Source organism: Leptidea sinapis, chromosome 15, assembly GCF_905404315.1.
Source record: "Leptidea sinapis chromosome 15, ilLepSina1.1, whole genome shotgun sequence".
In the NCBI taxonomy this organism is placed as follows: domain Eukaryota; kingdom Metazoa; phylum Arthropoda; class Insecta; order Lepidoptera; family Pieridae; genus Leptidea; species Leptidea sinapis.
In genome coordinates this window covers 4161007-4183328 of record NC_066279.1, presented here as the reverse complement: position 1 = coordinate 4183328, position 22322 = coordinate 4161007, and the positions used below count along the sequence as shown (strand labels likewise).

Genomic DNA, 22322 nt, shown 5'->3' with positions numbered 1-22322 from the left:
AGATAACGAGACGGTAAGTCTATGCATAATATACGCGAACACGATATACTACTCAGTTTTATCGATCGCACTTTTCGATATAAAGGTAACAGTTGCTTGTGCAACCATTGATTCGAAAGCAATGCTATGTAATTAAAATGTTTTATATCTATACCACCACAAAAATAGGTAAACAAGGCTATTTTTGTATAAATTATAATGTAAATCCTAACCTACTCCACATTTGAATAGCTAAGTGATCGGACAGCCTGGGACTAGATTAGGATTATTTTATAGCAATAGCAATGATAGTACAATATTTTATATTTTTATTAAAAAGAGCACAAAAAATGTATATTGGGAGAGTTTCTTGCGCCAAGTGTTTCTCGTATATTAGAAATGACATCAAAAAGAATTCTAAAGGAATCGATTTTGAGAAAATAAATTTTAAGCCTTTTATATTCGTAATAAAGTATGATTAAAGAGAACAATGGTTTTATATGATTTATATATTACATAGACTCAGTAAAAACCAGCTTCAGTACCGTATTACATTAAAATATGCTATAATTTCCAAACTACAAACTGGTTTGACATGTTTTACAAGAGTTGCAATGCTCACGCGCATAAACGTCATCACAGGTCATTCAATAATTTTTGCATTTATTTATAACTCCTTAAAACTTTACGACGTTAAAGTTTTTCACCAAATATTGTACACTAGAATAAATGTTATACCTACATTTTGTCAATAGACATTTTTATCTTAGAGCGACCAAACATTAAGGTGGCTCACCTAATGCTCAAATTTTACATTCAAATATTCAAATAAAATTTGAAAAACAACAAAACTTTATGAACGATGCGGGACTCGAACCCATGACCTCCGGCGTTCCGTGCCGGTGCTCTAACCAACTGAGCTAACCGTTCGAGTGACGTCTCGTTATAAAATCTTGTATGCTTTGTTCAACTCTCAGGTTGTGGCTTCATCTACAGGATCTACTTTACAGTTGATAACCTGCTGCTGCTGATTGGTTAGAGCACCGGCACGGAAAGCCGGAGGTCATGGGTTCAATTCCCGCATCATTCATAAAGTTTTTCAAATTTTATTTGTGTATTAATCCTAGAAGTGAGGGTTATCACTTTAAAAACATAACAAATCATTCAAATATTGATGTTTAAAATAGGCTTTTAAAATGAAGAACACCAAATTCTTACCACCCATTCGTCTACCAAGATACGTTACTTGTGAAGAAGGGCGCAAAAAAATCCTTCTTTATATTAATAAACAAAAATCCTCCTTCTCCTCGTCGCTGAGGGTCGTGATTTCTTTGAGAATTCAACTTTTTGACAATAGTTCGCCATCTGTGTCGGTCTTTGACTACGTGCAGTGCGTCATGAAGTCCGGTATCCAGAGATGTGCGGATTTGGTCAGACCATCTTATAGGGCTGCGACCTCTGGGAAGTCCGTCTACCTTTCCAGCAACCATCAGTTGTTCGAGGTTGTGGCCATCTTTTCTGTCAATATGTCCAAAGAACTCTAAGATTCTACGGAGGCAGATGCATAAGAGTCTGGTTTTTACACCTAGAGTGTGAAGGATGGATTGGTTGGTGCGGAATGCTGTCCAAGGGATTTAAAGCATCTTCCTACAGCACCACATCTCAAAGGCATCAATCCGATCTCTGTCGGCCATCTTTAGTGTCCATGTCTCAGCCCCATAGCTTAAGATAGAAGAAATGTGACTATTGACTAGCCTCATTTTTGCTTTTCTACCGTTTTTTATTATTAAAAAATAATAATAATAGGTAAGTATGTGTAATGCAGGGGCGTGCTTTCCTTATAGGCATTTAGGCAGTGCCTCCCTTAATGATAATCTAAAGTAATTTATACCACTCGTGTTAAAGTTAATTTAGTTCCGTTATTCTATAACCAAATTTCTATTGAACATCCACCCAGTTAGTTTTAGCTTTTAAAACCACAAAATTGACATGTTGAGGGTAAATCATAAAGTCAACCTTTTTGCGATATAAGTGCAATGCCTAAATATTATATTATTAACGTAGGTACTTCTATCTAAAGGTAGGCAACCTTGCTAGAAAAGTAATGCACGCCCCTGGTGTAATGACAAACCGTCGCCAACCAACTTCAATACAAGATGTCAGGGGAAAAGTTTCCTTCTTTGAAGTGAGAATATGCTTTAAATTGAGGTAGTCAACTCAGTCGGTTTGGGAATACGACAGTCGGCAGATGATTCTACAAAATAAAGCGAGAAAGAAAATTAACTATGATCTACTTAATTTACTCAAAACCCTCTCCGTTATATAAGTATATCACTTCCTTATATCTAAATTAGGCCCGAAATCGACTGTTCGTCATGCTTTATCTTGACTCACTGGGCAAACGGCGCGTTTTTCAAAATGCTTCATCTTGACTCACTCGGCAAACGACGAAGAAGTTGACGGTAAGAACCGAAACGTAGAAGTTGCTATAGATCACTACTACAGAGGCATAATACCTACTGAGAAACAATAGAATCTTGAAGTACATAATATTGTTTAAAAATACATATAATAATTAACAGTGAAAAAGTAGCGAGGATATTATGATTATTTATCGCAACTATAATATAGTCCATCCGTCACTGTGATTCACAACAGATAAATCACACACTAGATACTTGTTACACCAGTGGGAGGCCGGGATGCTGGCTAGATTATGGGTACCACAACGGCGCCTATTTCTACCGTGAAGCAGTAATCTGTAAGCATTACTGTGGGCGCCGTAGCTAGTGAAATTACTGGGCTAATCAGACTTGACATCTTATGTCTCAAGGTGATCAGCGCAGTTGTAGTGCCGTTCAGAATTTTTGAGTTTTTCAATAATCTTGAGCGGCACTGCATTGTAATGGGCAGGGCGTATCAATTACCATCAGCTGAACGTCCTGCTCGTCTCGTCCCTTATTTTCATACAGAAACACGCTAATTATTGTTAAAGTAATTATGCTACAGAAATTGTTAAATATTTCTATACAGATCTCCGAATGCCTTTGTTCCGTGCGATATTTCTTTTTTATTTCTGAAAGGATCGCGAGGCAGGTAGACCGGCCGCATGCCTAGCCAATGACAACGCCTCGTCTCACATGCTTGACCTCATAAAGATAATGAAACAACTCCTTACTGTACAAGGGAAGCGTTATAATAATGAGGGAGTTATGTACTGTAAGGTTATAAGTGATAAAATTCAAAGTCAAATAAACTTAATTCAAATAATTATTTTAAATTACTGAATTCCTTATGTTCGGAAAAAGTTGAGCTCGTGAGAAGAACATACAAGAAACTGACAACCACTCTTTTCAATTTAATAGAGTATTATACAATGGCTGTAATATACATAACAAATACGATTGTCAGGTACTGCATCCAATATATGAATTGTGTTCAAAATTAAAAGCGTTTTAAAAGTGAAATATTTCATAAAAAAGTAATAAGGAATAAACTGTATAAATTATATATAAATTATCGCATATTGCATGAATCAACCTTCAGACCTTGAATTCATTGTTTGAATTCATTTAAAATGACGTAAAATCTTTACCCTCCCAAAGGAGTTAGTAGGTAATTAGTACATTAGTTGATTAGGCTGGGTTGATTTAGCAATAACATGTTAAAGTACCGGTTAAGCAAAAAAATCTGTTGCACCATTTGATAATTTATAGATAACGTCACAACTTTAACTGTTAACCGTAACCGTCCAATCTTCGCCGGTTAAAGCTATTGTTAATGTTAAATAGCTACATGTCAAAAGTTTCAAATAAATATTCGTTAATGACTTGATATCTCACTTTTTACTTTAACTATGCCAAGGAATAATATGCAGATGGTGCAACACATTCCGCAGTCTAGGTTAAAGTCAGCGTTACTTAAAACTTAACTTTAACAGCTAATATGATGCAACTCATCCCTAGTCTTGCTAATCAGTGACAACACGTTATAGTCCGAACTTTACAAATTTATTACATTGCTTATCTGCGAGAACTTAATAACAGTTCAAGCACTTATTAAAAAATAATCAATAATCAGCTGTATACAAATATTAGCCATTATTTAAGCAATTTCGATTATTCCGATACTAAATATCCCAGTAATTAGGTAGGTACTTCGGTAACAAAAATCAAAAAATTTATAGTTACCCAGTTAAAAAGTACTTAATTATAAATAATAATGAGTAATTACCTACTTTTTATGTTTTAATTTAAGAAATGTATCTTTTTTTATGGAATAGGAGGACAAACGAGCGTACGGGTCACCTGCTGTTAAGTGATCACCGCCGCCCATACTCTCTTGCAACACCAGAGGAATCACAGGAGCGTTGCCGGCCTTTAAGGAAGGTGTTATACGTTACGCATCAATAATCAAAAAATATCCACCTGCCGATCAAAGTATTATTAAAACGTATAGATTTAGTTCATGGATCGTAAAATTCTTATTTTCATTTCTGAGATATGTAATATAATTTTGGTGGACTCACAGTATTAATCATTAATATAATAAATGATGGATCGACATCATATTTTAATTCCTGACAGACACCCCACCTATGAATACGTGTTAAGTTATTAATCGCCCTTATTTTCACCGGCAACAACCGGTAACCAAAATCACCAGGAAAAAATAATAAGAAACGAAGCGATTTGTCCGCGAACTACGGAGAAAACGCAATATGAAGTAACGACGGACCGAACTCGTTCCCCGATGGGCTTTCGAAATTGACTACTGTGCATTTACACGGGTTTAAATGGAAAGAGACAGATAGTAGTGAGTTATACGGTTGTGTGAGTGAGACGGGTATAGGTTGCGCACGCGCTGCCGGTCCGCGGTAGTGATACATGCTCGACTCGGCAGATCGAGTGCGCTTTCCAGTTCCAGTTTGCGTTCCCACCCGACCAGCAGCTGTGGTGAGCGGCAATATCGCCGCCCGAGCCACTCGTTTTACACAAAATTTTACCAACCCTTTCGTCGTGCCGAATAGCATGACGTAAACTCAACACGACTCCGAAGAAAATAACCAAGTGCTAGTGTAATTTGTGCTGTGATAGACGGCGGCGAGTTTTGACGAAATCTGTGCGGCTACACTGACAGTTAACTTCAAAAAAGGTAAGTAATTCCACAAAAGCTCGGAGTATTGGGACGCGCTTAGCGGCTATCGACAACTACGGAATGCAGTTTGACGGCATACGTTATGAGCATGTGCAGGAACAAAAGCCTCGCGCACCGTCTTCGAGTCTTTTTGTGTACCCTCTTTCTTACTAGAGGGTGTGAATAAACCATAGATTCTATCCAAAGTTGTGAGTCAAACTCGGTTTTATTATCTTAATATTTTGAGTAGATCCTCATTTGCCAGGTAGAGCTTACCTGTACTTAAAAGGTTGGATACAGTTATATTGTCAGAAAAGAAATAGACAATGACGAAAAGAATACAGCTAAGCATAGCATTTTAGACAGCTATATCAATGTTCAAAGCGATTCGAAATTTGAATGAAAATGTTGATAAGATTATTTTTTTTTAATAAAATCGGTTGGTTCAATGTGAGAAATGCTTAATAGATATTATATACGTACTTCACATGGCCAAATAACTTATCGTCACATTATAACTTATAACTTAGTTTACATAAGATAATATTTGTTTACAGTGTGATATCCAAGTGATGCCATTTAAGTTATGAATTTATTATATTTTAAATTTAAGTATGTTCGGTTGTCAGTCAAGCAATTTAATTTGTTCATAATATATTCAGACAATTTTTTACTTACCTTTATCAAAGTCGAATGTTATTAATTTTGTTAAAATAATGCAAACGTTGTTTTACACGTTTACGGTATAGCTTATCTATACATTTGAATAAAAATGGAGTGTCTGTTTGTAATATTGAAATAACCGTATTTTATTTACTACATGAATATGAATATACAGACCAAAATAACCTTTTTGTTTAAATTTTGTCTGTCTGTCTGTTTGTTCCGGCTAATCTCTGAAATAAGGAGTAACTTAGGCTACGTTTATTTTAGAAAAATAATGTTGCAATGTCCAAGAAACAGTATTAAGTATAAAAATAATTTATATGGCAAAACAGCGTTTGCCAGGTCAGCTAGTATTATATATTTTTAATTCAATATAATGACAAAACAGTTATTAACTTATTTTTTCATCGTACATATACAAACAAGATTATAACATGAATAGAAGTCGCATACGTATGTAGGCTAACAAATCGACATCCACTTCCCTATTAGGCGGTGAATTATTATTTCACCATGTTAAATCCTCGATTACCAGAGTACCTACCACGGAGACACTCACGATCTACCTATTCAAAAGCGAGTCATGCATAAGACCCCAATAGTGAATGTTATTCTGAGAATTTTAAGAGAATACATGACATGGTTCATTAAATGAATAACGTTTTTATATAAACAGGTAAATTTTAATATTTTAGTATGACTAATAAATAGCAATCCGTGAATTTACTTACTTACTTATCCAATATGCTCTAATATCAAAGGTTTTCCTGTCGATTATCAAATAAAAAGATGAATACTGATTACCCATCCAAGACATTACTAGAACTCCTTAGTTTCATTAATTAAAACTACTTTCACTTTCTTGAGTATAGAACTCAAAACATTGAAGCAAAATTACTACAGATATTGGAATGTTTCGAAAAATTATAAATTTTATTTTATATACGAAAACTTTGATTCTAAGTTTAGAGCTTTACTATAGTAACGTGTAAAAACTTCGAAAATGATTAAAAAAGACATATTTTATGAAAATTTCCCATCTTCCTTTAAGTTGTTAACATTTTGTGTGACTAAGATTTAGCTAAAACACGAACAATAAGGAAAAGGACTTCTCTTTCACTGTCTTTGTTCGGAAAACCCTGACTTCGTAAGCATTATAGCATCAATTATTAATGATCATCAATAATTAAGGATTCATTAACATCAGGTCAAGGATTTTCAGTACAAATAGATGGTTCGCAATGCAATATCGCTAGCTATCGATGGGAGTGAGAATGAGATTTTTACAACATTGTATCGAGAATAAATTTAAGTAGGTAATGGTGGTGGGAGTGTAAATAACTAAGATAATTTATACGTCTAGATAGAGCCTCTTGCTGTTAGACAATCGATGAAATCAGACCAGGTTTATTATTTTAATGTACTCATTTCGAATTAATGATACCCAGTGTAAACAATGAGCAGCTAAATCGCTTTGTAAGTTCTTGTGACAAATAAATTCCAATGACTAAGCAATCCTGTTACACCTTAAGCGATTTGATGTATTTTACGCCATTTACTTACCATGCAATATTAAGTATTACAATTTTGTATTAGGTTTGGAGTGAAATCATTTAAGAAAAGGATACTTTTTTTTATTGATTGCTGACATTAGAAAAGAAAACCCTTTACATGTCTAGCAGCGATGTGCTGTAGATACAATTATTAGGATCTTACAAATAATCAATGTGGCATTTACACTTATCGATATACTCATATCGTGAGTCAATTCAAAACTGTTTCAATAACTTAAGTACAGTGTAAACCACAATAAGTTCATTGAATGCTCACTTGTAACTTGTGGTCGGTGTGCGTGACAGAATACACTCAACTGTGACCCGCTCATGATAATTATAAACAGGTGTATTGATGTACGAGAACTTCTTATAACATATGGCTTTTTACTACCGATAATCACTTTATACATTGCGTATGAAAATGGTTTATTGAGAAAGAAATTCTGTTTGGCTCCAGGGAATTAACTAACAGTCTATTTCTAAATATTCCTTGGGCTGTAAGCATAAAGAATTAGCACAAATATTATCTTAGATTGATAGTATTGCTTATTAGAGATTTAATGTGACTATTTATCTATGGAAGTGCAAATTACTTAGCTAAGATCCTTTATACGTCTAGATGTGACAGCTGTGAAAACGTCAACAAAATTGAGTTTGAAAGTTAACCTGTTTTTGAGCAATGCACGCACACTAACTCAAAGTGACATACAAATCGCGAGTGTAACATAGCTTGTCACGCATTAAAGTTAAAATATAAACTATATGTGCACTATTGGTCTGAGGAATATTTCTGACACAAAATACGGTTTAAAATACTATTCTTATGCCACATGAGACTTAAACGTACGTATTGTAGTAAGGTCTCAATACGATATCCGAGTATTTTGTCTCTCTTATGTACAGTTGACAGTGACAGCGATACACTAAGTCACGGATAACGTATTGAGACGTCTTCTGGAATACAGGCAAAAAGGGACAGGGCGACAGGTGTAGTGTGACGTCATCGGGGTTGCATCCATAGACTTACAATATACTAGTGAATAGACAAAGAAAGCCAGTCAGGGAGAAGAACATATCTCTAACGGAGATTTTTATTCATGGAGAAGGAGGACAAACGAGCGTACGGGTCACCTGGTGTTAAGTGATCACCGCCGCCTAGATTCTCTTGCAACACCAGAGGAATCACAGAAGCGTTGCCGACCTTTAAGAAAGGTGTACGCGCTTGTTTTAATGGCACCCATGTCGTATCTTCCCGGAAATACCGCACAAGGAAGTTCATTCCACAGCTTTGTAATACGTGGAAAGCTCCTTGAAAATCGCACAGTGGAGGACCGCCACACAACCAGATGGTGGGGGATGATATCCTAACTTGTGGCGTGTCGTGCGAAGGTGGACTTCGGAGATACAGCAAGATAGAAAACGCTAGGCATTAGCTCCTTAGTAGTCTGAATATTAAACCACTTACTAACTCACACACTGACAACTCATACGGGCTGTCAGGTCATCTAAACGCTAGTATACTGTCTTTTTGTGATGTCATATTGGTACTGTTATGGGTAGATGATACTGCATCTGCCTGTTCCGTCACTCATTCCTGTGAAACATTATACATTCCCGTATTGTTTCAAAATGTAACAGTATATCTACTACTATGTTGTTTGAGCTCACGACCCACATTTTAATATGCGATTGTAACTGTAATCATATGAAAGCTCCAAAACAAATAAATTAATGTCTCGATTTATATCTTATATATAAAATTCTCGTGCCCGGTGTTTCTTACGAAACAGCTAAACTAATTTGTTTGAAAATTTGTGTGTATATCGGATAGGTCTGAGAATTGGCCAACATCTATTTTTCGTAACCCTAAATATGTTTTTGGCAATTATTTTTGTATCGTGATTTTAATATTATTCTATTCCATCCACAGATACGCATTTTACGTACGATATTTTTGGTAGGTCTGAGAAAAGGTCGTTATCTATTTTATATACCCCAAAAATTTTAATTATCGATTTTTTTTTTTACTTTATATGGCAATACAACGTTGCTGGGTCAGCTAGTCTATATTCTATATATATATATATAATGAAATTGGTCTTTGTATGACGCTCAATCACTCCTAAACCACTGATCGTATCGACATGAAACTACCACCATGCAAAATTATCCTAGATGGTTTATGGCTACTAATTTTTATTGTAATTGTAATAAGATGAATAAAATTTAATTTATCTCCTTTTAAAATTCAGCGAAGCGGGAGGGCTAGTATTTTAATTTATTTCAACAGCACAGTGTCCATGTAAAACCGCACACTGATCAAGTCGTAGAGAATAATTGATAGTAACCTATTTTGTTTCGAACTCTAATGGTTCACTGAAACAAAACAATATCGTCGCAGTCGATAATTCTCATTTAGTATTCATCACATGCGGTGCCAATTAAGCTATACAAGTTTTACGATACACACTTTGTTTACAAAATATTGTATCATCTTAGTATTGCATCTGCTTTGAGAACGCGCCACTACTTCTATAAACGAGAAAAGCATTTAAGGGATTCTTCATCTGGCTCCTTGTCACTTTTGGAGATGACGTATTTTTTTTTCTATGAAAATAGGACAAGACGAGCAAGGCGTTCAGCTGATAATTATTGATAGGTCCTGTCCATTACAATGCAGTGCCGCTCAGGTTTCATGAAAAATCCAAAAATTCTGAGTGGCACTACAATTGCGCTCGTCACCTTGAGACATAATATGTTAAGTCTCATTTGCCCAGTAATTTCACTAGCTATGACGCCCTTCAGATCGAAACACAGTAATGCTTACACATTACTGCTTCACGGCAGAAATAGGCGCCGTTTTGGTACCCATTATCTAGCCGGCATCCGGTGCAAAGGAGCCTCCCACTGGTAAAATAACTGTTGGAGATGACGTATTCATATCTTTTCATTAATTCCCTACTCATATTATAAATGTGAATGTATGTTTGTAGTTTGTTACGCTTTTACGCTAGAGCTACTAAACCGATTTTGATGAAATTTGATACAGCCATAGACTAGAGCTTGGGAAAGGACATAGGCTACATATTTATCCCGGAAAAATCCATTGTTTCCGCGGGATTTGGGATGAAAAACTGAAATTCGATGAGCTATAACTATACCAATAGTAGGTTCAGTTTGTCATAGCAATCTTCCTCGAAATAAGATTCATATCATATTATATGTTAGGAACAGGAGCGAAAACGGGAACCGGAACTGGAATAGGACATGAGATAACCTTCAATTCTAAACTTGCTTATTATTTTTTTAAAACCTTTATATACGCGGACGAAGTCGCGGGCATCATCTAGTAATAAATCATTGTATGTGTTGGATGCGATTACTAATTATGACAGTTATCACGACCATCATGTTCACGAAGCATGCTTTCACAAACAACGAATTCAAGCTCTAAAGGTTGATGCATCAAATATACGATAATTTACATTTATACAGTTAATTCTTTATTTCTTTTCATGAAATATTTGATATGATTTAAACACGATTCATATATTGGATGCAGCATCTTTCCAACTAATTTGGTATGTATTATTAAAATACTCTATTGAAATTCAATATAGTAAATTCAGAATTTTAAAAGAAATATTTTAAATAGTGACGATACAAAAGCGCTTAGTTTAAGCCTAATTGAATAAAGTTTATTTAACTTTGACTTTGAATAACTAAACCAACAAAAATTTTAAGTTGTAATTAACCAACAAAATGTGTATCATCGGCCAAGAGTCATATCCCGCATCGTAAGTCGCTTATCAGTGATTGGCGACTGCACATTCGAATCTGCGACACTTGATAAAGGCCCGAAAGATTGGAGCTTAAAAGTACATATATTCATCACGACAGATAATAATCTTTATATCTATACTAATATTATAAAGCTGCAGTGTTTGTTTGTTTGTTTGTTTGAACGCGCTAATCTCTGGTACTACTGGTCCGATTTAAATGATTATTTCAGTGTTGGGTAGTCCATTTATCGAGGAAGGCTATATGCTATGTTTTTTTTTTCAAAATTAGGGATCCGTAATAAAATTGCTATTTTGTAACACAAGGTGTAAAATCGAAAACCTATTTTTGCGTGCGCTGCAAAAATTATTGAGAATAGAACAAAATGATGTACAGGCTATAATATAGGCAATATTTTATTACTTATAAAACTATCGCGTGAATTATACTTTATGTGGCAAAACAACGTTTGCCGGGTCAGCTAGTTATATATAAAATTCTTGTGTCCCGGTGTTTCTTACTAACTATTTTTCATATCCCTTAATGATAAGGGTGACCCACCCACCCCTACATAACTTTTTTACAATGTTTTTATTTTATTATGATTCAGCATTGAAGTATACATACAACTTCGAATTTTCACCCGTCTATGAGCAACACCCTTTTTGTATCGCGATTTTAATATTATTCTATTCCATCCACAGATACGCAATAGAGTTGCATGCAGATTGATGACAATCGAATATAAAGATTATTGTAGTAGATACCATAAATTTTATGTACGATATATTTGGTAGGTCTGAGAATCAGTCATCCATTTTTATATATTTTATTTTAAACCCCAAAATGTTTAATGATTTTTTTAATACTTAATAAGCCAATACAACGTTTGCTGAGTGAGCTAGTTATATATAAAATTTCCTGTCACGTTGTTCTCTAAACTACTGAACCGATTTTAATCAAATTTCGCACACTGTGTGCACTTTCATCCAACTTGAGAGATAGGATAGTTTTATTTTGATTCGTAAACCTTTCATATGTTTTAATTTCAATTTTGTATTTCTGTATGTTTAATTCTACAAGATTAATTTTTGACGCACATTTTGCCAGTTCTGCTGTGAAATTTTTTCATTACAAAAACAGGGAAAAGCGCTTCGTCAGGAAACGACAGATTTTAAGTATTAATATGAAATTTTGTATGCACGCATTGCATTTGTTTATGTGAAGCGAAGCGCACGGGCGATCAACAGCTAGGCATAGATATATAAATAGAAACGTATTGTTTCATTTCCGAGTAAAAATATAGCTATTATGTAACTTATCCATACTATTATACGTCGGTTCTGCTGTGTCTTCTTAAGGTCAAATATTATCTGCAATATTCCGGTATCATGCCACTGAAACATAAACCAAAGCCGTCTAACCGCAATCCCGGTGGTGCATCAACTTCCGCAGAACTTGATATCATCTCCGTGGAAACTCGAAGTAATCTGAAACACTCGCCGGATACGATACGGCATCACTGAATATTGTAATATTAATGAATTAAATTTCAATATTATATAATATATTACTAGCTGACCCAGCAAACATTGTATCGCCATATAAAGTAATAAAAAATTACGATAATTAAAATTTTTGGCGTATAAAAAATAGATGACGATTCACAGACCTACCAAATATATCGTACATAAATTTTATCGTACTATAATAATCATTATAATAATTATTCGATTGCCATCTTGAAACTCTATTACGTGGTTGGAATAGAATAATATTAAAATCGCGATACAAAAATAGGTGTTGATCGTAGATAGGTAAAAATTTTAAGTTGTATGTATTTTTAATGCTGAATCATAAAAAATAAAAAGAGTTGTCAAAAAAATTAAAACAACTAGCTAGGGGTGGGTGACACTTATCATTTAGGGGTATGTAAAATAGATGTTGGCCGATTCTCAGATCTACCCGATATACACACAAATTGGTTGAGCCGTTTCGGAGGAGTTAGGTAACAAACACCGGGACACGAGAATTATATGTATATAGAGGACGAAACACAACAAAACTCGAAAACTACGGATCATTTTCATTTTCATGCGACATTAATAGACATAATGAGGTAGACCGTAGTAAGTAACTATATATGGAGGAAAACCGAAAAAAAACATCTAAAAATATATCAGAACTGCTACTTATACATGTAAAATGTTTTCATAACAACAATACAAGTTCGCATTTCTATCTTGGCTTTTATTTTTTATTTTAGAACAGGTAAGATAAAGTTATGGATTTGGGAATGGAGCGACCGCCCTGAGGCTATTATACTACAAATTTTATTGTATGATATTACATTGAAACCATATTTTATAAAAAAAAAGAAGCCCGCTGAGTTTCTTGCGCCCGTTCTTCTCAGGTCTGAGGCAAACTTTTTCGAATGGGTGGTAATTTATGACTTTCAATAAGTAACATTATATCCTATTTAGAATAAAAATATTTGAATTTGAATTAGTCTGTTGGTCAGTTAAGATTGTACTTCCTTAACTAATACAAGAAAATACGAAGTTATGTTCAAAGAACATCAAAATAATATTGAGCCTGAGAGATAATAATATGAGGGGTCAATAGGGGTTAATTATATCAAACAGACGACATTCCTATCCGTAGTAAATAGTATGGTCGTTAATCACAATCGCATAAAATAACTCGAGTATATCTCATCTCACGAAACGACATTCAAGACAATGGCTTTAGATAGAAATTTAGATTTACAGAATTACACAATGTGTGCACAGCTATTTGTAAATTCATTCAAAATACAATAATTACAAGAAGGTTCAGCGCGTTTGAACTTGGTTAAAGTGTCATTATGAACGTCGGTATAAAAGAAACTATTATTACTGTTCAGATTTGTTTCTCACGGCTGTGATCTTTCAATGTGGGACGCTGTATCGACGCTCTCGTTCATCTTATACAATTAGAACCCATTTAGATCGGACGACGCGTGCCCGGTCACCGGTGACAAACAGACAAGTGACCAAAGTACAATATCGTATATCTTTAAACGACCAATTCTTGTATACAATCTGAATCTCGGAAACGGCTCCAACGATTGAAAAATTTAGTATACAGGGGATTTCGGAGGCGATAAATAGATCTAGCTAGGTTTCAATTTAAAAAAATGTTGTTTTATCCGTGTTTTAATGAGAAACACCTACAATAACATTAGAATACAAAGGTAAAATTCGCCACTATATACAAGACAATAATAGCACAGATGGGACATTGGGTGATTCGGAAAGCAGAAGACCCCGGTTCGAAACCAGATGTCCTATTACTTTTTTTTGTTGTTCAAGTTGTGTACATACTAAAAAATCCGAGCAAGGCTGGGTGGTCCGGATATTAACTATAACATGTACAAATTACGTCATATTTGATTGTTACTCAAGAGATTATAATCAACGACAAGTCTCAAGATGAAAGAAAGCATTTAGTTACTAGAGACGCGGACGTGCAAAGCGGTTAAGGATTGTCGCTTAGCAAACCGACGAAACTGGTTTCCGCGTAAATTCGCGCTGCCACGCGGTGCATCAGACTGCTTCGGAGAGTTGAAGCAGCAGCGGCGGGAGGTCGAGGGCAGGGGGGGGGGGTCGCGGCAAACACAGGAGTCGAACAGCGGCCGGTCGACGACCTGAGCGTGCCCTGCGCAGGCGAAACATTCGTCTTCAGCGCAGTCTTTACTATTAAACTAGTGACTCGCTTCGGCTATCGATATTAAAAATAGCCCATTTTACTTTAAAGAATCTTAGATTTCGTTTATTTTTTTTTAAGCCCACGCTACTTGCTAGTAATATATAGTAGCTATAGGTCTGCTAGCGACGGACTCTTTCCCAGCTGTTTCGGAGATGATATTGAATGGACAGGGAAAAATGCATTGGTCTTACGGCATAAGAAGTATCATATTGTAATCGTTTATATACCTGCTATTGCTTAGAAGCTTGTTCTTTGACCAACAAAGACTTCGAATGTATTTAAGACTAGCTAACCCGGCAAACGTTGTTTTGCCCTATAAAAAGTATTTTTAGAGTTAAACAGTTTGTTGGACATTTCAACATTACTTTATTATTCTAAAATAAACGTAGCCTAAATTACTCCTTATTACATCAGCTACCTGACAATAAAAGTCCCGTCAAAATTGGTCCAGTCATTACAAAGATTAGCCGGAACAAACAGACGGACAAAAATTAAAAAAAATATTTTGATGTATGTACATTCATAAACATGTACAACAGTAATAAACGATTACTTCAATATTACAAGCAGACACTCCAATTTTATTTATATGTAAGTACTAGCTGACCCGGAAAACGTTGTTTAGCCATATAAAGTATAATTCACGCGATAGATTTATAAATAATAGCCTATGTGTTATTCTGGTGTGTAAGCTATATTATTATAAAGTTTCATCAAAATCTATTCAGTAGTTTTTGCGTTAAAGAAGTTCAAACATACATCCAGACATACAAACTTTCACATTTATAATATTAACGAATAGGATAGTAGATACATATAAACTATCTATAAAGATAGATAAATATTAAGTCTATCTCTTATTTAGGACAAAAATCGTATATATCGTTGACTTTTCTGTCCCAATAAACTTATCGACGGTAAGTCACCTTATCCGTACACGCTGTCTGTCAATGGGAGGACGTATAGCTTACCAGCGATAGTTTAAGTTGGTATGGAAATTGCAATTCACGCGTCCCAATATAAGACGATAAGAAGAAGGTAGTAATTTATCTCTATCTGTAGATAGTATATTGGGAACGGCCGTTAATGACCATAGATTGTATAAAGATGTGTTTATAAACCTTGATCATATTTGAACTAATTAATCCGATGAACATCAGGTGGGTTATCACCTCGTAAGGTCACATTCACATATTTTTTTTATGAAAATAAGGAACAAAACGAGCAGGACGTTCAGCTGATGGTAATTGATACGCCCTGCCCATTACAATGCAGTGCCGCTCAGGATTCTTGAAAAACCCCAAAAGTTCTGAGCGGCACTACAACTGCGCTCGTCACCTTGAGACATAAGATGTTAAGTCTCATTTACCCAGTAATTTCACTAGCTACGGCGCCCTTCAAACCGAAACACAGTAATGCTTACACATTACTGCTTCACGGCAGAAAAAGGCGCCGTTGTGGTACCCATAATCTAGCCGGCATCCTGTGCAAAGGAGCCTTCCACCGGTAAGAATCATAAAAAAATACAACAAGTGGCCAATTAGTCGATTTCCTTTAATGAATAGTCCGAATAAATATATGCCACACGACATCGCGTAGGAACAGGACCAACAAACGTTCAAGGCTAGATCTATTTGAGATGATGAATTGCCCCTTAGCCCGTAGGTAACTCGCTCATTGAGACGTATTCGAAACACTGCATCTTCAAACTGTCCGGCAAGGCGACGCTTTATAAATAGTATAAGAATTTATCACCTTCGAATGGAACGGGTTATAAAAAACGTATGTAAAAAACGCGAGGCACCCGTACAGATAATGCGACGTGGGCGTGAAGAAGCCGAAACTCTTAAATAAGTCGAGGTCAATGATTGAGAAGGCTGGAATTGGTATGTTTAATTATTAACAATGTTTTCATGCTTATGCATGTGACTAGGTATGTGTTGTAATTTCTGTCTTAAATAATTTATACTTCTAGATAGAGCCAGTACCAGTGGGAGGCTGATTTGCACAGGATGCCGGCTAGAGTATGGGGAGCACAACTGCGCCTATTTCTACCGTGAAGTAGTAATGTGTAAACATTTGTGTTTCGATCTGGTGGGCGCCGTAGCTAGTGAAATTACTGGGCAAATGAGACTTAACATCTTATGTCTCAAGGTGACACGATTGTAGTGCCGCTCAGAATTTTTGGGTTTTTCAAAACTCGTGAGCGGCACTGCATTGTAGTGGGCAGGCCGTTTCAATTACCATCAGCTGAACGTCCAGCTCGTCTTAAATAAGGGATTATTTTCATAAAATTCATAAAAAGCCTCTTGCTGCTAGACAACCAATGAAAACAGGCCAGGTTTATTACTTTAGCGCGCGTGTATGTAATTTTTTTTCACAGCTGTCATAGTCTATCTAGACGTATAAATGATCTAAGATTTCTATAATATATTTCCACTAGAATAATAATAGTATGCGGAACACGAGCGTAAGTAAAATTCAATTATGCGGGTAGAGTTAAAAAACAAAGGCAACAAGGTTTACCGTTCGAGCGCTGATTCATTATGGATGCGCGACTGTATGGTATGGTTATAATCTAACGACACCGTTTCATTTGGGGAATTTACGAATACTGTGTTATTGAAAGTAACAAAAATAGTATATGGTTAGTCATTGCTAATTTTTTTTTTATGAGCGTTCAGTATAAAACACAGTCGATGTTCATAAATTGACGCAGAAACATGCAATAGGTACTCACACGCCCTTTATATTTGCGATAGGTTTCTTCAAATCACGAAGCTAAGCTTAAATTATTTGCCCCGAACAAAAACAGCATATCAACTTCAAGTTTACTGCTATATTTTTTATGGAAGAGGTGGACAAACGAGCGTACCTGATATTAAGTGATCACCGCCGCCCACATTCTCTTGCAACACCACAGGAGCGTTGTCGGCCTTTAAGTAAGGTCTACGCGCTTTCTTTGATACACGCACAAGGAAGCTCATTCCACAGCTTTGTAGTATAAAGCTCCTTGAAAACCGCACTGTGGAGGAACGCCACACATTCAGATCGTGGGGATGGTATTGTAATCTGTGTCTAGTATTATATTTTTGTTTATTTTACAAATAATATGTTTATCTGAACAGGATAACAAGAAGATCATTCGAAGATGGCGATCTTCGGTATGGCGTCCGCTGTGGCGGGCTTCGTGAAAGTCCGCTACCTCATCGACAAGGCCGTCATTGACAACATGGTGTTTCGAATGCACTACAGAATTACATCGGCCATCATGTTCCTGTGCTGTATACTCGTCACGGCGAACAACTTGATCGGTAAGTTGATTGTTGATTTTTTTTATATATAACCTGGTGGATTCTAATTACAGCCACTTATACTCTCCAGCTACACAAAACTAATCACAGGAACACTATCGGCTTTTAGTTTAACGTGGAATTGGCATTGGAAACCGCATTGTGGACGATTAACTCTATATTTCAATCAATAACATTGGTCAGGGTCAAAAATACTCTTTCAAATCAAATCGAACTGACACTTATGAATGTCAAATAATTATTTTTCTTTTTGAATCTACTGCTACTTCGTTAAAGTGTTGAGTATGATATGAGATATGAAAAGAAGTAGCAAGAAACTTATTGCCACTCTTTTAAATCAAGTTTTAGGTACATTTTTATCGTTTTACAAATCATTTGCAATTACTATATCATATGTAAAGTGATGCAACAAACATACTCAAACGTTAAATAGTCAATGCCTAACACAAAAAAGTAAATGTAAATTTATACAAAACAAAACTAATTGAGTACAGTAGCTGCATCATCCACACACACCGTAAATAAATAAAGGTATTCTGTGAGCATTTTATAAGGAATTATATATATATATATATATATATATATATAATAATCTCATATATAAAATTCTCGTGTCATGGTGTTAAACATTGAACTCCTCCGAAACGGCTTGACCGATTCTCATGAAATATTGAGTGCATATTGGGCAGTTCTGAGAATCGGACAACCCACTAAATGTTAAGGGTGGTCCGAAATTTTTTTTTTATTTTTTTTTACATTTTTTTTAAATTTGTTTGATTATGAGTCAGCATTCAATAATACATACAACTTAAAATTTTCACCCATCTACGATCAACAGTTACTTTGTATCGCGATTTTAATATCGGCAATACAACGTTTGCTGGGTCAGCTAGTTAGTATATATATAATATAATAATTTCCTATAATATAACTTATAATAACATAGCTTCTACGACAGTTATATTCTATATAACGTTTCAGCTAACTGATTCAGAGACCTGCTAATTATACCTGACCGAATAACCTAGACATTGTTACACAAACCGTCTGGCATTAACATCATGAAAACTTACGGTAAAGATGACTCATTTCAGCAGATTCCCGTTCGATACGTGTTTGTCAGTTAACGAAATTGAGACGTAAAGAGCAAATTGATTGAACACATAAACATTACGACCAAACCATTGAGGATTTGGCCCACTCAACTACTGCGTTTATACGCAATAACTATTGACTTGATAAAATAAAGTATGGATAAAAGTAACAATAGACAAAATGGCGTAACTAGATATATTATTATTAATAATCATAATAATTTCTTTTGATAGAAACAATAATAAAGACTATCATAATACGTTTTAACATAATATAATATGGCTTAATAGTCGCAACAGGCTGGGTGGCCAAATTTAGAGCAAGGCAATATTCAAAATTAAAATACTTTTATACAAAATAGGATATGAAATCATTTATTGAACAAACAAATTCAAAATAAAAGTCTTAGACCTAAGATGTACGAGTGCAGGAAAATCAGCAGGATTCTTATTTTTTATAAAATTGCGATACAATCAAATTTCTAATCTTAACAGCCTAACGGCGATATTATGTTTATTATACTTAGTTTTTGGACAATTCTTTTCAATTTCATAATACATTTGTTTTGAACATTTTCTGGTATCATATTGTAAAAGTAATACATACTCACATTTCCCCACAAAAGACTTACTAATGTCATAACTCTCACCTAAAATTTATTTATTGCTATATAATGACGAGTATGTTTATAAAGATCTTGTGGTAGTATTTTAATTATAAAAATAAACAATTCGACACGTATTTCGCCTCTACACGAGGCATCCTCAGGACGTGTTGTCTCGCCAAAATCAGTCGCTGATTTTGGCGAGACAACACGTGTCGAATTGTTTTAAAGACAAATATTGGCGGAATTAACAATAAAGAAAACTTAAATAATTTGTATAATTATGGATTTCCGCAAAGTAACGCCTAACTCAAAAAGTAGTATTTTAACTAATCTCTGTCCCTCTCAGACGTAAATACATACATCTATATATATAAAAATGAATTGCTGTTCGTTAGTCTCGCTAAAACTCGAGAACGGCTGGACCGGACCGATTTGTCTAATTTTGGTCTTGAATTATTTGTGGAAGTCCAGGGAAGGTTTAAAAGGTGAATAATTATATGAAAATGCTCGGAATTAAATAAATACAACAATTTTGTTTTTCTCTATATCTTTCTTACTTTCTCGGGAGGTAAAAAACAAACTTTAATTTAATTATTGATTTTTTCTTGTTACTTTATATGGCAATACAACGTTTGCTGGGTCAACTAGTATGTAATACAAAAACGTTACCGCTGTCTAGAGGGGTCAAGTTCTAAACGTGGGCGGGTGTGATTACATCGCAGACAGTCCAATAAGCGGAAGCTCTAGTATGTATACCTAGAGCTGGTAATTCTATTGTCGATGGAAACTGTCAACTTAATATAAACAAAAAAGATACAATTTTGCCAATATTTCAAACTATCTATAAATATATCTAGATACCTAAAGGTACTTTTTTTGACTTACTCGTGTAAGCCTTTCAGTTTTTGACATTTGAGCATTTTTGTTGCGTCACTTTGCATATATTGTAATTGAATGATTTGTAAAACAATTAAAATGTAAATCTTGACTTGAAAGAGTGGCAATGAGTTTCTTGCTACTTCTTCTCATTAGCTCAACCCTTTACGAAGTAGCGGTAAATTCAATAAGAAACAATTTTTTTTTGACATTCATAAGTGTCATTTCCGTGACCTACATGAATAAAGTGTTTTTGAATTTGAATTTGAATTAGTAACTTCAAAAAAACTTTCAGTAGATAGGTTTTTTCCTGCCTAGGTTGACCATTCTTATACTTCTTCCAAATTATCTTCTACAATCTACAATGGCATTAAACAAACTCAATATTCGCTTTTCAGTAACAGTCACTACATGTTCTTCAAATTTCGCAGATTTTTTTAGATATTTTACAAAGTCATGATAATTATGTAAGATTAAATGAATTTGTTATACAGGGTCAAGTGTTAGTGGGATGCAACTTGCCTGTTTACTGTCGAAAAAAGTGTGTTGGTACTTGAGAGTTAAGTGTTACTACAGAAGCACGCTTAATCACCTTTCAGCATAGTTTATAGCCCCTTTATCGCCTGTTCCTATTCATATTATTGTAAACAAATCCATTAATAATTATACTTGAAAGTTTCCATTGAAATATGAGGCAAAATAAAAGTTCAATGACTGAATTTTATCTTACAAAGAAATACGTTTTAATATTACTTTTGTATTTACGAGCTAATCTATAAAATTATGAAACACAAACAAAAATATATTTGTTGTGTTATTTTATTACAACTACAAGGACCAAATAGTATATTGACTATAATTAAATGAGACAGCTAAACAATTTTTAGAATAATTTTTACAAATAGGTATAGTAAAAACACGAAATTAATTAATAGTTTAAAACAAATCTAAGAACATTAGATTTATACAGTAGGTTTTTGTAATAAAACAAATGGACTTTATTTCGCTATACAACTATCTCTTCATATTAGGGAAAGTATTAAAAAAGCTTCTTTATTAAAGCGCGCCTATATTTTTGACTAAAATCCATTTCCATTTATTCTATACTAGCTGCCCCGACAGACGTTGTTCTGTAGATAATAAAAAAAATACTGTTTTATAGTAATTTACCAATAATTTTTCAAAACATCAAGAATTATTTCGTAAAAAATGCTCCCTGTTGCTATAATGAAATTGTTTCACAGAAGAACTGTCAAAACTGTGCGTCAAAAAATTCTCTCATAGAAAATATGTCCATACAAAACAAAAATTGGAAATAAAAATAATTATGGGTCCCAAATCGAAATAAAAACTATCCTATCTCTCAAGTTGGACTAAACTACACTCCATGAAGTAATCCCCATTAAAATCCATTCATTAATTTAGGAGTCCATCGCGGTTAAACAACGTGTCTCGTAATTTATATATATTAGACATGAGTCCAATTATGATAATATTGTATTGCAAATATTCAAGTAAATCGGACTCGGATTTAAAGTTTCAGTTACATTCATCATATACAAG

The 22322-nt window shown here is 34.6% G+C and overlaps 2 protein-coding genes across 2 annotated transcripts in view; one reads left to right on the top strand and one right to left on the bottom strand.

The window, feature by feature from the left end:
• Positions 1 to 22322, bottom strand: part of LOC126968175 (dedicator of cytokinesis protein 3) — an 83541-nt gene that overhangs the window by 33223 nt on the left and 27996 nt on the right. The gene's annotated exons all lie outside the window — the stretch shown is intronic.
• The window catches only part of LOC126968410 (innexin inx3), a 35724-nt gene continuing 18287 nt past the window's right edge, over positions 4886 to 22322 (top strand). The window contains exons 1-2 of the mRNA XM_050813430.1: positions 4886 to 5133; positions 17996 to 18181. Of these exons, the coding sequence (XP_050669387.1) occupies positions 18019 to 18181 (163 nt within the window). The 5' untranslated portion in view covers positions 4886 to 5133; positions 17996 to 18018. The remainder of the gene's footprint in view (positions 5134 to 17995; positions 18182 to 22322) is intronic.